Source organism: Podarcis tiliguerta (genome assembly GCF_965153285.1).
Source record: "Podarcis tiliguerta genome assembly, chromosome: 2".
NCBI lineage: Eukaryota > Metazoa > Chordata > Lepidosauria > Squamata > Lacertidae > Podarcis > Podarcis tiliguerta.
The window spans coordinates 117,798,183-117,814,359 of record NC_139535.1 but is presented as its reverse complement, the minus strand read 5'-3'; the positions used below and the strand labels follow the sequence as shown (position 1 = coordinate 117,814,359).

The following is a 16,177-nucleotide window of genomic DNA, read 5'->3' as shown; positions in this document are numbered from 1 at the left end:
GATAATGGGATGGAATTCAACATCACACTCTTTGTTTGCTCCATCTGGGCAAACATTTTGGCGTTCTCCCCGCCCCCAAACCTCGAGTCAATTGCGGTGTGTACGAAGGGAGAGTAGGACGAAGCCCTGTTGCACAAGGGACAGTCCTTGCACAGGACTTCCACTTATGGTGCTCATTAGATCAATCCCACTCAAGAGTCACCAGATAGGATGTATGTTTGCATGCCATGGACCCCTAATATTAGACCTAGTGCTTTTGAATGAATCCAGCACCACTTATGGCTAGTTCACACATTTAGGCTCACCACTGGAAGTCTGTAGCAACCAATGATGACTCAGCATGTGTGAATGAGTCATCACAGATGAAGTGTTGCACAATTTTCATACCTCCTTTTGCCATCCAGCCCAAGCCCACCGCAAGGAAGCTTCCCTCTGGGCCAGTTCAAACATGCAGCATCAAATGGTGATTTGTATGCCTAAATGCACCATCACAACCAGTCAGACACCATCAAGGACCTCACACCCAAGACCTTTCAGTGGAGTAACATGGTCACACCTTCATCTGCCAGTCACCAAAACTGCACAGTAACCATGTATAGTGGAATCCCATACATGCATGTGTGATCTATGACACAATCCTATGTGGATTCACTTGGAAGGATGTCCCCCTGTAGTCAGTGGGCCCTACTCCCACATGAGTGTTTACTGTAAAGGCTGCCATCCTAAACACAGTTACATGGGAGTAAGTTTCATTGAGCTTAGAGCAAGCGTGGGGAACATGAACTGTTCATCTTGTGTCTGCACTATGAAGATAGACTTCTGTTCACAGATGGGTTACTTCAGAACAGATGAGTCTTAAAGCCTGCCTTCTCTCTCATCATGCTGAGACAAAAGAGATGCTGCAGCCATGATTTTCTGCCCTGGCTGCCTGAACTAATTACAGTCAGTGATTGCAGAGTTCTCTGCACTTTGATTCCATGTGCTGAAGAACTGAGTGGGGAGGACAGAACACTCTCTTGACTCGGACTGCATCTTCTAAGACTGCTTAGAGTGCTTTCAACTTTCATTTAAAATTTGATATGCACAAACTCCTTAGGACTAATGCAGACTAAAAGCACAGTGTGAACACACCCCAGGAACCAAACAAGGAGAGAGAAGGGGCGTGGGTTTTTTATATTATTATTAAACCTTTGATCTTAAAATCTACAATATGTGATTTCTGACTCTCAACAAAAGGATGAAAGCAAGGATGGAGGATGAAATGCTGTTCCAATGCATGCTCAGAAAGTAACGTTTGAAATGACAAAGTCCCTGACTCCTTTTTGAGGAAATGCAAAAGACAGGTGTAGCCTGGGATAGGTATCATGCCCCAGTTGCCGCCCTTGGATTCAGAGGATGTGTTCCTTGTTGTTTTTTTAAGAGCTCCAGAACCTTGGTTTTTTGGGTTTTTTTTAAGAGCTCCAGAACCTCAAGTAGGGCAGTGTACCCATTACCTCTTACTATGGCTCCACTGCTGGTGTTTGAAGTTGAGTACACATGACAGTAGCCACAATCCATAAGTATCCTACAGCTTCTTGAGAAATACTGCTCAATGTGCTTTCCCTTAAACCAGTCTCCATCTGATTGCAAACCAGAAGCTACAGTTAATCTGTGGTGCCTAGAGTCCAGGAAGCCATTGCTCATCCACAGATGACAGCATATGCGCAGATGGCAACTTCAGTGAATTGGAGTTGAATTGGAGTTCAGCACAGGGAAACAGGCAATGGGCATCATCTCTGGACTGAACAGCAGCATAAGAATGTGACTTGAAAGACAGCAGGGGAAACATCCTCACTGTGTTTCATGTCTCTGATGTGCACATAGCATTGCTTTGGAGTAGCAGCTGCATTCCCCTCCAGTGCCTGCCCTTCTCCCTCACTTAGGCCTCCTCCACTTTTGTATGAGTCTGAGCAGTTTTCTCCTTGCCCTGCTCCTTTCCCAGGGAAAACCGGCTCCTTAGGGCTCAGAGCAAATGTTAATCTGGAGAAGATCAGAATTGGCTTTTACTCTGATTGAGTGCTAAAGAGTGGTTTTGCGGGGGGTGGGGGAGCATCAGGACAAGAGAAAGTGTGGACAAGCCCTCAGAGTTGTCATCTTCAGTCCAGGAGACTGCCTAATTTTAAGAGCTCCAGGGCAGCAAGTCTTTATGGAATAGTTGTGCTTGCCTTCCTGGTGTGTGGGTGGTTAATTCACCTATCCATCTCTCCTGCCTGGCAATATTCATCTTTCAGCAGGCAGGAGAAGGTGGTGGTGAACAGGCTGCTTGAGGAGTGGGTAAGAGCCCCCATGGCACCCTGACCTGGATCTCTTAAAGCTTACAGGTGCAGTCCACGTGTCTGGAGCAGGCAGTACAATCTGCTGAGGATGTGCAGAGATCTTCCCAGACATTGAAAAGGGGGTGGGGTCCACCTGAAAGCAGAACTGCCTTGCCAAATCAGCTCCAGTAATAATCCAGAGTAAGCAGATGCGTTTACTAGATGCCCCTTAGATGTCTAGAAAGCTAACTTAGATCACTGGGTAGCTGGGCTCCAGCATGATGCAGGCATCATTCTCACACACCAGTGCCTGGAGGTCTTAATAATAATAATTTATTATTTATAGCCCGTCCATCTGGCTGGGTTTCCCCAGCAACTCTGGGCAGCTCCCAACAGAATAGCAAGGATGGCTCTTTTCATAGCACGATGACCCATCTGGGGAAGCCAGGTCCCATGTGAGTTCCAGGATTGGAGCCCAACCAAAGGCCGGGGTTTTTCCCCAGCTGAACTCAGCTCCTTGATTTGAGGAGCATGTATCTACCTGTATCTTTTCAGCAAGTCTGAGGGGCATGTCTGCATATGAAGAAAGAGGCCTGGACACTCTCTATATTCTACCAGTAGCAATAGTCTCATTGGCAGATGAGAGAGTGGGGAGCTCAAAGGAGCATCAGACACCTTTCTACACTGTCATCTGCTACTATCTGCCATCACCGCCTTCCACTACACTTGGCAAGGTGGCAGAGCTGCAGCTGTGAGAGGGTGGTGGTCAATGGGGGAGAGTGGGAAGAGGAAATGCTGTAGCTCAGTGGAAGAGCATCCTAGATTCAGACCCTGGCATCTCCAGGTAGGGCTGGGAGAAACCCTAGTCTGGAACTGGGGAGCTGCCTGCCGAGTTGGTGTAGACAAAACTGAGCTAGATAGACGAATGGGTCTGACCCTGTATAAGGTTTCTGTGAGGTATTGAGGTGATAGAAGCTGAAGCAGGAGAGGTGAGAAAAACATGGGGATCCACAAGTTGTGGCTGGGCTTGATAGCAAACCATTGATTCTAGGAGCCATTGCAGATGTGCTAGAAGGACCTTTGAATTCATGGATGTGGTGCCACGATGCCTACTGAGCAACTGCAGTCTGGTGGTTCCTCAAAACGGAATAAGGTAGTAGGGCTTAAGAACATGGATGGAATGGAAGGCTTTTAAAGAAATTACAAAACAGCCTCATATTATGTGTCTTCCTTGTTAGACAGTGCATCAGCAACAAATTTTAAGAGAGATTGTAACGGAAGTGCATACATTCATCAAAGTAATTTGTTGCTTCACCATAGGTCATAACTAGCAAATGCATGGATTGGAATCCTTCCAAAGAGATTTCAGTTCTGGAATAGATTTAGTGGAAGGAGAAAAATTCAAATATGTGTAGCATGTTAAAGAGCAGGAGAAGGGAAATGGAAGAGTCAAGAGTTAGGAGCCTTAACAAAGCGGCCTGTGTGGAACTTCACCAGCTTCCAGAAGTAGCAAGTCAATCAAAGTCATTTGGATGCCCACCTACCCAGAGTGGCAGAGGAGTTTGCTCTTCCGTGGCTTTTTCATGGCGCATCTGCTCTGGAGTTTGCGACCAACATGGGTTGATCTAGAGGTGTGGGTCTGTGTGGGTACATATATGGCCCTGCCCTTTGGCCCTCTGATCTTTCCCTGCCCTGTGCTGTGGCCATTTTAATAAGTCAGCCTCTCTGTAGCAAGCAGAGGGGTGGAGGAGAGAACTAGATGACCTCTCTTTTAGTATCTACCAGCTCAGAAGAGAACAGAATTGTCATTAAGGAGGGGAGGAACCGGGATTTGCTAATAGGCTGACTTGACCAGGTTTACACCACGGCTGGCCTTGGCCCTTGCTTCTCCAGCCTCCCTGGATCTTAAGCTGCCAAATCTCCCAGCGGTTTCAGTCATCACCTTTTGCAGCTCCTGTCTCCCTTTTAATGAGCATCCCTGCGTGCTCCTTGTACCTGTGAACAGCTCTGTGTCTGTAGCTCCTCTCCACCTGCTGCGCTTATGCCTTGCTGCCTTGGGGGATTTGGGCTGGAACCAATCAGTCAAGAAGCATTGGGGGTAAGAGTTGGTGGTGGCTTACATTCAAGGTGCGTGCAGCTGCGGGGGCTTTTATTTCCTCTCTTTTCTTTCTCACTCTCCACATTTTCCCTTTTATTTGGGACGGCTGCATATGGCTCTCTGTGCTGCTAGGCGAAGTGGGTCTGAGATCTGTGAGCCACAGGATTCAGTCCCCAAGGGCCGCTCCATGTCCTCGGGCAAATAGCTGCAGAAGTGGAGTATTTCTGGTCAATCAAGGCAAAGTGGGTGAGGGAGATGGGAAGGGCCATTCATGTGGCATCATCAAGGCTTCACAGAGCTCTGCCAGGGGCCTGTCACTCACTCGTGTGCGGCTTGCTGCTGCTGTCATCAACTTTCTCTGAGTAAAGTCTGATGACAGCACACAAGTCCCTTCCCTGGGACAAAGCATCAGGCGCTAATGGGCTGTTTAATCCCAGAGAAGGGACCAGTGCTGGGATGAGCGGTAGGAAGGCAAGAGCACGGACAAAGACAAATCTTAATCAAGGCAGCTTTTGGTGCCCCAGGGCCAACCCAAATAGTTAGCCATTGGGATAGTGTGCTGTGAGAGAGACAGCTGTGGAGATTGACGGCACCCAAAGAATATCACCCCACTCGTAAAAAACCCACACAAAAACCCCCAAAGCAAAACCCACACAATGTACTTCACTGCATTCACAGTTGAGTAGCACGCACATTTATACTGGATTTATTTCCTTTATTGGATTATCCCTGGATTGGGAAAATCCAAATGTAATGAGGGAAAGTGTGGACTGCTAGTTGGATGAAGAGGACATAATGTGAACAGCACCAAAAAGAATGGAGACACAAGCTGCTTCAAATCCACATTAAATTTCTGTGTGGACTAGTTCAGGGGTGGGGAATCTTTGGCCCATGGGTCATATTTGACCCATCTGAAGTCCTAATTTGGCCCTCAAGGCTGTTCTTTGGAAGCCACGCCCACCTGCCCCACACCTGACATCATATATGACATCAGGTGAGGAACAGAAAGCCATGGAATAATGGGGGGCTTAAACTGGGCTCCCAATCGTCTCCCCTTCGGAAGGATTCATCCTCCTTGTGTGCCCAGCGTTGTCAACAAGTAGCCGATATGCCTGTGATACAAGAAGCTCTAGTGATGGCAAAAGAACACCAGCAATCCATCACGACCTGTCATCCAGCTGCTGCGTTGGCACAAAAACTTTCCTGGGCTTGAGTGGGGGAGAGCAGATGACGAGAATTTGTGAATAAAGCTAAACTGGAATATGAGAGGAAAGGTTCCAATAAAGTGGAAAGGTTTAGAAGAAGAATAGAGAAGATCAGGGAAGCATAGAAGGTTTAAACTTGGTTAGAGGGACTGATTGCTCCTATCAAAGCTGCCAGGTTGGGTCAGTCTAGTGGTTCATTTAGCCCAGACTCCTTGCTTTCAACTGCACCAAATGTTGCTGAGAAACAGAAGGGACCCACACCTCATTATTTGTTCCTAATATCTGGTACTAGCCTTCAATGACCACCTTGGCCAGTGGCTTTCAGTAGCAGGGTGTTGTGTTGTGGAGGTGCTTACCTGGCCTCCCAGAAGAGGGCGAGGCAAAGCGGAGGCCGCACTGACAGCACCATGCAAAATCAAGGCCATAGCACCTGCCCACTCTAGTCTCTGGCACTGGAAACAGAAACCCATGAATTCTGGCTCTTCCCCCCAACCCTGTGGTCACTTTGTGCCCTTGCCAAACTGTTTGGCTGCACACTAAACCTTCCAGGTTTGCTTGTATTTTCACCCCTTCAGCACCAATAAGCAAGTACAAGTATACTTCCCAAAAACTCCTTTTTCCCACTTCCCTCAGAGCCTTTCCCTCTGCTTCCTCTCCACGTCTGTTCTCCACAGTTCAGTGCAGAGATGGATCTGCCTAAGTCCACTGAAATCAGGAGGCTATGAGGGCACATGCTGTAGCTCAGTCTCGGGTTATGATCATTGTATCTTCGCACTGCATGAATAGTCCAACCCCTCCTTTCTTCAGCCTCTGCTACCGACATTGGAATGGACCTTTTCCTAACTACTCCATACCATCTAACATTTCTCCGATGGAAATTGGGACATCCCATTCCATAATGAAAATCTTACTAAGTTGCCCCAGCCACTCTGGGCAGCTTCCAACATATAATAATAATAATAAAACATTAAGAAAAGCTTCCCTATACAGGATTTCCTTCAAACGGCTCAGAGGTTGGATAACTCCATTTATTTATTTTATTTATATTCCGCCCTCTACCCGTAGGTCTCAAGGTGGTTCACAGAATAGATTCACACGTGAATCCCCTAATTGTAAAATAAAAATAAAGATTAATGCACTTCTAATGTTTTTATTTTAAATGTGCTTCAGTTTTGAATAGAGTAGCGGCACTCCTGGAGGGGATATTTTCCCCTATGCCATTTTCTTGCTCTGTATTGCTTACACACAAACACCACCAGGAAAAAAAAATCAGAAATGAATAAGTAGAGGAATAGCAGCTTGAAGTGGGGAAAACAGCATGGGTGGGATTTAGCTAAGTTGTATGAATGGAACGAGGTCTGCTTGTGCAGCAAAACCTCTCTTCCCCCTACTCTTGTGTGCACTCCCCCCTATACCCTCTAAACTTGCTCTGGATGGTTGGGGGGAAACCCAGATTAGGTTTATTTGGGGGCGCAGTGGAGAGGGGGAGTTCCTTTGTGAAAGTGGTCCTTGTTCCCTGCATGTGTGCCCAGTGCTATGTTTATTTCCAAACCATAGTGGGAAAGGATTAAACACTCCCCCAGTTCTGCTGCTCTGATCAAAATCAGAACCCTACCAATCACCACCACATGGCAGGTTTAGGTTCAAACTATTTGTTTGTTCATTTGCTTTATTTAAAAGCATTTATAAACTGCTAAATATATCAAAAACCTCTAAGCACAGGTCTAAAAGACAAACATTTTATCAGTAAAACGTTAAAACAAAAACACAACTTAAAACCAATAAAGTAGCAGTATAGAACACATAAGAGATATCAAAGCAAATAAGAGAGATATTCAGAGGATTCGAACACATGGAACAAGGCCCAATCTTGTGGTTCAAGGGAAGCGTGGGCAAAAAGGTAAGTCCTCATAAGAAGTCTGAAGCAAGGGATCGTTGCCACTTCATGTAAGCCCAAGGAAAAGGCCTTCCACTATGCAGGGGCAACAGCAGAAAATGTTTTCAGGTCAGACAGTGTTGGCATATTATGGAGCTCACATGTCACAGCTATTGTTACTTGTAATAAAGGCAGAACTTCACATCTGCCAAATGAAGTGTGTGATATGAACAAATGTGCTCACCTGTTGTCTGGGTTGCATGGTTCGTGGAACTGGATTTTTCTGTGCTGTGGAATTTCGGGTGCTGAGCTGTTGTGTTTTAAGGTAGCACTAGAATGAAGCAGGGCACCACAACTTCCCACTGTGGTCCAGTGTACACATTACAGAGAGATGAAGCCCTCTTACAAGTCCTTTTTTAAACCTATTTGTGTCCTGAAGATACCTAGATGCTTTCTCTGTGCAGATGCACCATGAGTACACCTGTTTTAACCCAAATTCCCTATTTTTTCTACCTCTTTGATAGGTTGCGTGTGTGAAAGGCCATGTGACCAAGACCCTGAACTACCTGGAGATGAGTCCCTCAAGTGTCTTGAAGGGCACTGCTTTGAAACCTCACCCGCTCAACCCTGCTCGAATATTTTCCAGTGAGCCTTCCAAAGCCAAGCTGGACCCCTACAGTGGTGCCCTGAGTCCCTGGGACTGGACCAAGAACCAGACGGCCATGGAGCACTTCAACCAGCGAGCTAAGAGGAAGCCCTCCATGAAGGCGGGCCGAACCAAGAAGATCTTTGGCTGGGGTGACTTCTATTTCAACATCAAGACCCTGAAGTTCAGCCTGCTGGTGACAGGCAAGATCGTGGATCATATAAATGGCACCTTCAGCGTCTACTTTCGTCACAACTCCTCCAGCCTGGGCAATGTCTCCGTGAGCATTGTGCCACCCACCAAGGTAGTTGAGTTTGATGTACTGGTTCCCCCTATCCAAGCCCAGCACCTTCACCCTCAGCAGTCCACTTTAGCTGAGCCCAAGGAACCCAAGACCTTCAACTGTCACGTGGAATATGAGAAGACCAACCGGGCACGCAAGAATAAGCCTTGCCTGTATGACCCTTCTAAGATCTGCTTCACCGAGCACACGCAGAGCCACGCCGCTTGGCTGTGTGCCAAGCCCTTCAAGGTCATCTGCATCTTCATCTCCTTCTTCAGCATCGACTACAAGCTGGTCCAGAAGGTCTGTCCAGATTACAACTTCCAGAACGAGAACCCCTACTTTGGCTGATGAGGGGGGAAGACTTTGGGAGGAGGGGGGGACAGTGCAGAGGCGTGTTAAGTAAGTTGCACTCTTTTTATCAGGACAGGAATTGGAAGAACTTTGGCTGGCAGTGAAAGAAACAGGAGAGCCCCCCCTCCACCCTGATGCTTAGTGAGAGAAGGATGGCCGGTTCTGAACAGGAACTGGATTCTGCTCCATCTCATAAGGCATTCCCTTCCCAGTGGCCACTAAACTTCCCAGGACTTTAGGAAAATAGAAACTGGCCAAAAGGACACTGTTGCTTTTGCTCCCCACTGTACCCCCTTTCCGATGCTGTTTGGGTCATCTCAAGGGAATTCCCAGCAATATGAAGAAATGGCTTGCTGTGGCTTTCATCTCTTTTGTGCATAAATGGACCCTGCTGCTTCTGTGGGGCTGTAACACTGACTTATATGAGAATGTCTTTCAGGATCATGCCTCCCATCTGGAATATAAGGTTCTGGTAGCAGCCAAAGGTCCCTCTGTGCATCTCTCTGTCTCTCTTCTCCTTGGACTGAGCCACAGATTGTCAGCTGAGTTGCTACTGAAGCTATTCATTGACCTGCCTGGGATTGTGGAAAAGGCATATTAACCCACAGTGCCAACTCACCTCTTGCCAGATGCTCTACAATGGAAAGGACCAACAGAGGGCAGAAATTGCCAAATTCAGGAGCTTCTCTGTTCATATAATACAGGAATGTAATGTGCAATGGATCAATCATGTTAAATTGGGAGGGAGAGTGAGAATGTGTGTCAGCTGGAGTTAAGCTGAATGTAAACAGGGAGATTGGGGTTCGGTGGGTGAGATCATGTCAGAACAAAGGGTTTGCATGAGAAACTGAAAGATTGGGAGGTGCATAAGAACACATTGATGCAACTGGGACTGTAACATTTCAGTGTGTGTGTGTGTGTGTGTGTGTAAGTGGAACTTTATGTTCATAGCAGAAGCCTGAGTTGAGTGTTAGTAGAAATTCAAATGAAATTCTATTAAGGACTGTGAGATTCAACCGAAACACGCATGTGTGCACAACTTAGGAAAGTATGTGTGAGAGTGTGTGTGTGTGTGTGTGTGTGTATACACAGCGTGACAGCGAGTAAGGATGTGTGCTATATTAGGTGTGTTCTTTTGGCCTTAATGGCATATGTATTTGCAAGTACATTTATTTAAGTCTGTATAACTAGGAATGCATATATGCCACCATGACAGTAATGAAGTGTGTGTGTTTTAATTAGGGCTGCAAGCATTCATTGATTTATTCTGCAGATTGATCAACTAGAGCTTTAATCTCAGATTAAAATTTGTCCCCTTTGATTGAGTGGCAGGGCTAAGACTGAGGGGCCCACTTCTGTGCAGTCCTTGCAGGTGTAGCAATTTCCTCTTTCCTGCGGATGGGTTTGCTTTCCAGCTGACACCCAGAGTTTGCAGATCTTTTTTCATTTCAGGGTGAAAACCCACTGGGGTTTTCCTGCCAGCTATATGAAGCACAAAGCAACTAAGGCTGACAGTGCTCATTTGAAAATCACATCAGTTTCTCTTTTAACTCTGGATCTTCCGCAGCACTTACAGGATTTTGAAGTTGTTCCTTTTTGAAGACATTTTGGTTCTGATGACTTTACTGTAACAGGGAATGCTCTGCACAAGAAAGAAAAATGTAAAGGATGATCAATCCTTCTTAATAGTGGTGAGCGGTAGCTTTTGTTGATTAAATTTTAAGCTATCTCATACTTAATAGGAGGCCATGCCTATCCTGCTGTATCATAAAAAGGCACCTGCATTTTTGTGGTTTAGGTAAGGTGCAGATTTATTTAAAGACAATTGACAACCCTACTTTCAATATATTCATATATTTCAGTGTAAAGATTTCGTTAAAGGGTATGAAGAGACATTTGAGTTTGCATATGTAAGTATGAGTGTGTGCTATCAGGAATCTGAATGCTTGAGTAAGGAGTGTCTGTATAAATCAGTGGCAGCGTAGGTGAGATGGTGTTAATGGGAGTCTGCGTGTGATTGCATGTGCTGGTGGGGTGTGAGAGAGAAATTGGCTTACTAAACTGTATGGGAGGGAGAGAACAGATTCATTTTTTGTAAGAATGTATGGCTGGGCTTGCTTACATGAGTCTTCTAGAACAGTTACTTTGAAAGCGATTTCTGCAATGCTCCTGCGCTCCCCTGCTCCCTCTTGCACATGGTGTGTCTAGAGGACTTTGGGTGTTCCATGAGAGGCTAGTCTATAGTCTGTCCTGGCTTCAGAGGGGTGGGTAGACTCTTCCTCAGCCTCTCCCTTCCACCCACAGCCCTTGCAAGAATTACAAAGGGTTTCAAGTTGGTTTTTAGCGGTTGCCACATGCCAGGCATAGAAATGAAGAGGGGAAATGATATGCTTCTTTTTTTGACAATCAGTATTGTTTGTTTGTTGGTTAGTTTGTTGGTTAGTTAACAGCAAAACAGTAATAGAAGTGTGGCTCTTCAGGTTTGAATGCATACAGAAAAAAGCAACTACAAAGTAAGGAACAATTTAATTGTGTGCTGCCATTACAAAATCAGCCAGTTGGAATATTTTCTGATGTACAACTTCAAAAACATTTATTGTCATTAAGACAGTCATTTATTCATTTTTAAAAGCAACGTGAGTCAAGTAAAAGAAGTATGGGAATACCATATGGTTCAGTCATTTCTGGACTATGACATTTGTTAAAATGTTTGAGTGCTCCCCCCGCCCCCGCAAACAAACATTCAGCTTGCATGTGAGGAAGGAGCCTACCTATCTCTCTGTCATGCTAGCTTTCTACATGTTGGTTTGGGGTTATGGTTTGGCTTGGTTTTAACAAGGGCATTCAGACATTCATTCCACCCCCTACAGTTCTAGGAAGGCAGCATCACCTGGTGCTTCCAAATGTGCAGTTCAGCTGCAAGAGCTTAAACACCAGAGATGAAACTTTAGATTGCTTTTCAAAATTGCAAATCAAATCTGAGGACAAAATGTGACTCATTGGAGAGTGGCCTGAATTTTAACTTGCACCTTTTTATGTGAACGTAGCTTTGACTGAGAATAAGTCACTCTGCCTTCCCCTAAAAACAACTTTGTTTCCATGGGTGAAGGACATGTGACACACATCCAGCCAGTTGTGGAATATGTTAGGCAAGCTGCATCGTGCTGCATTCACACAAATGGTGAATTATGAACTCACACTAACAGCGGGTGATGAATTCAGAAACACAGCCAATTCACATATAACCAAGTGACTGATGTCTTGGGGACCTCTGTGGGTGATGTTTACAAATGAAATAAAAGATTCATGTTGGAATTCATGAGTTGTAGATCATGAATCTAAAGGCTCATCCCAGCTGTAAGGGATCCCACCTGGAATTTGCATGGCCAAATGGTGAATCATCCAGTTTTGCCAGTTCTAGAGGTAGAGGCTCTTCATTACTTCACTACTCTCCTACTTGTTGCAGGACACGGGTGGCGCTGTGGTCTAAACCACTGAACCTCTTGGGCTTGTTGATCGAAAGATAGGCGGTTCGAATCAGTGTGATGGGGTGAGCTCCCATTGCTGTGTCCCAGCTCCTGCCAACCTAGAATTTTGAAAGTGCACCAGTGCAAGTAGATAAATAGGTACCACTGTGGCAGGAAAGTAAATGGCATTTCCATGTGCTCTGGCTTCCGTCACGGTGTTCCATTGTGCCAGAAGAGGTTTAGTCATGCTGGCCACATGACCCAGAAAGCTGTCTTTGGACAAATGCCGGCTCCCTTGGCCTGAAAAGCGAGATGAGCGCCACACCCTATAGTCGCCTTTGACTTGACTCAACTGTCTAGGGGTCCTTTACCTTTACCTTACTTGTTGCAGCAAAGCTAGAGAAGTACAGCAGCCCAGCTGAAAGTGTATGCACATCTCGTGTCTCTGCTGTTGTGCTTTGTGGGTGTACACAACCATGAACAGGGATGCTCGTGCACATCAGCTCATGTGATAGGCATGAATCTCATGCAGCTGTCGGTGTATGTAAGTGATTTTGAGTGCTTTCAACAATGTCTGATGTCTCTGTGGCTGTATCGGTGTGCTTCCTATTGCGTTAGAACTAAGCATAGATGTGCTTAGTCTACACAATCACATCAGCGTTTCCTAAACTTCCCAAATTCTGTCCCCCCTCCCACCCCCTCCCAGCATCCTTCCCTTTGCACACTCACACTCAGGGTTGGGACTATGACATGCTTTTGGGATTTCCCACATTTGTCTACTCTGGTGCAGGCTGCATTAGTGAGTCTGAATCCTCCCTGACTCCCTCCCTCAGGAAGATGTTACTTCAGAGAAAGGATCCATGTTGCACAGAGCTTTCCTGCACGAAAGGTAGAGAGTACAGGCGGGCAATCTGTGGCCCTCCAGATGTTGATGAACTACAGCTCCCATCATCCCTACCATTGGCTGTGCTGGCTGTGGCTGATGGCAATAGGAGTGCAACAACCTCTGGAGAAAGCCACTCTTACCACTGCCTGCACAGGCCCCTGTTTACGTGTTTTGTGAACTTGCAAGTTTATACATGTTGCCAAGGAGGCACGTTATCTGGAATATTTAATCCAGAGCTTGTTGTGCTCTGTCTGATTGCTAGGGCGGACATTGGCAAACAACAAAGCCACATTGCCTGGATCAGCAGGTTGTACTAAGCTTATTTCTCTGATAGAGAGAGTAGCTGATGGAACTTCAGAATCTGATGGCTACCGTGCAAGGAGTGGAGAATGGTGCTAGGGATCTGGCCTACTGAACTGGAGGCCTTAAAGTGCCCAGAAGGATGCCTGAACACAAATGGCATGGGTTTGGACCATGCAAGGACAGAAGGATGTTGAGATAAGAGAGAAAGGAATATGTTAATAATGTTCTGAAGAGGGGGAAGGAACAGGTTTTGCCATGACCCAAGACTTTGGGAGCGTCACAGCTATGTAGTGGGACACTTGGGACGGCTAGGTGCAGGTTTTGTGGATTTGTATGCTGCAGTCTGCAGATACGGCGTGGTGGGATGATCTCTATCATGGGTTTTCAACCAGTGTGCTATGGCACCCTAGGGTGACTCGAGGAACATTCCGGGGAGCTCGGGGGGGGGGGCATCCTTTCATTAAATTGCAGCCCATATCTTTCTGCATTATCTTTCTCTCTGAGGAACATTCAGGGGAGCCAGGAGCTTTAACTTACAGCCCATTATCTTCCTGAAATAAAACAGCGGCAAAAAAAAGTGGGGAAACACTTTTGCAAGACTGTTTATCTTTTTAAAATCTTTCCCCCACACCAACAAAAATCCTTCCCAGCTTCAGTAACGAACAGTTCCTAGTTTTACACAGAGGGCTTGAGAAATGCAAGAAATTAACAAAGTAGCTTGATAGTGTGTGTGCCTGGATGTGTGTGTGCTCTATACAGTGGCGTAGGAAGGGGGGTGCAGCGGGTGGGGGCCACCCCGGGTGTCATCACTGAGGCATAAAAAATATGTGTCTTAAAATAATTTTTTTAAAATTGGGCTCACGACACTTTTTTTGAAAAAAATAACTACTGCATCCCCCTTCCTACGCCACTGGTAGCTAGGTGAGGCGGGGGGCACTGGGCGCCACACCGCGGGGCCTGCAGCGTGCCTGAGCCACTTGTCTCTCCTGAGGGGGTGGCGCCGGGTGGACTGCCTGCGAGCTCCACACTGCTTTTTCAAGCAGCGCAGGGCTTGCATCTGCCCACCGCTTCAGCCACCCTGAGGGGGCGGTTGCGGAGAGGCTCCATGCAGTGCGCCCTGCCTTGGCTCACCCTTTCCCCATGGGCAGCTCGCTTCACCCCTGGCTGCTGGACACGTGCACCGCACCGGGCACCTGAGCAGAGAGCTACTCCGCTGGCTCTATAAGGAGGTATTTAAAAATAACTCTGAAAGTGAGGAGTGTCTTCTGTGTTTCTCCTTCTATCCCCTGCCCCTGACATCCCTCTCCCTGCTTCTTCTTTGCTTCTCCCTCCAGGCAACCACCCTCCTCCTTAACAGTCACCCAGCTTTATGGGCATGGAGGGAGTGTGGCAGGAAAGGGCCATGTATGCATGTGTGTCCTGTGCTGTGTGTTTCTCACTTGCCTTCCCTGCAATAACAACATATTTCTGCTTTCTGATCTTAATCTTGTTTTGCCCTCTCCACCCTCACTTCCACCATGTGCACACTAATTTTGGGAAAGGCAGGCTGGGGCTGCCATGTGGAGTGAGTCATCTCGGCCCTGCAGAGCAGTGGCGTTGGTTGGGCTCCTGTCGACACAAGCGCTCCCAAAATGGCGCTGGCAAGGGGCAGGGTGGAACGGTGCAGGGGCAGAACACTTACACACGTCCTGTAACGGAAGCCCAGTGTCAGCGGCTTCCACAGGGGATCCGCAGAAAGAATGTGGTTGGTCAAGGGAGCCGGGACTCAAAAAGGTTGAAAAACACTTCTATGGATCATTCAGGACCCTGGTAAGGATAAGGAAACCACAGGCCAGTTCCTTAAAATTCTCTCTATGTAATTTCAAAAACAGCCATTTCTACAAGATGGAACATGTGGAAGTTACGTTCCTTTGCAGTTCCTGAGTAACCCAAGGAAAATAAAAACAGGGCAGCAGGACAGAGGAGGCAAAGGAATGGAGCTAGCTCAAGTGTGGTGTGCTGATCTATTCCATGAGGTCAAGCATACTTCAATCAAAGCTTAAAGCAACTTGTTTGAGGAGGGGGCTCACCAAAGACGAACAATGTGGTTTCTTGGGGAGAGATGTTGACTTCCTGAGGGAACATGATAACCTGAATCCAAGAATTATTAGACTGAGGCTGCGAAGGAATATTCCAAAGTCAACAGGGAATGTGGTTCCTGCAGCCACAGACTGACTGAACTGTCCCAGCGGGCAAAGGTGAAGTCAATTGGGACAAGATGTTCCAAACCCATACCATGCTTGGACTTGGGTGGGGGTCAGAGGTGTCCTGCATGGAAGCAGATGTAGGGGTCTTAATCTTTGGAGAAGCAAATGGTTAGTGATTGGGCTACTGGCAGAGCAGTGCCAGCCAGAAGGAACTTCTGGTCTCACTAGGGCAAAGGGAGACCAAGTAGTGGCTTGTGCTGCCTTGTGTTGGCAGTTGGCTGATAGCTTAGCCTCAAAATGAGGCATTAGAGTTCTTGCATCTTATGTGGTCACTTCCTCTGTGCTTGATACGAATCCACACTCACAGCACAATCTCCTGTTGAGCTAAGCTAAATGAACCACACAGTGCTGGGCTTGTGCTGAGTGCCAGCTCACCTTCATAACACAACTGGTTGCTCACCCCCTATAAAGAGTATGGCAGGGGTCTCCAACGTGCTGCCCTCCAGATGTTGCTTGACCAAAGTCTCATCATCCTTCACTTTGGCTAGCTTGGCTGGGGGCTGATGGGAGTTGGAGTCC

General features: G+C 46.8%; 1 protein-coding gene across 4 annotated transcripts in view; it reads left to right on the top strand.

Annotated features, from left to right (window-relative positions):
- Nucleotides 1-11,027, top strand: part of NXPH4 (neurexophilin 4) — an 81,023-nt gene extending 69,996 nt beyond the window's left edge. For 3 of the 4 annotated variants that reach the window (XM_083428326.1, XM_083428328.1, XM_083428327.1), the window contains exon 2: nt 7,998-11,027. In XM_083428326.1, the coding sequence (XP_083284452.1) occupies nt 7,998-8,753 (756 nt within the window). In that variant the 3' untranslated portion in view covers nt 8,754-11,027. Of the gene's footprint in view, nt 1-4,290; nt 4,393-7,997 lie in introns of those variants that run through there. The other variant, XM_083428325.1, reaches the window with a different exon arrangement.
- The last annotated feature ends 5,150 nt before the right edge of the window (nt 11,028-16,177 follow it).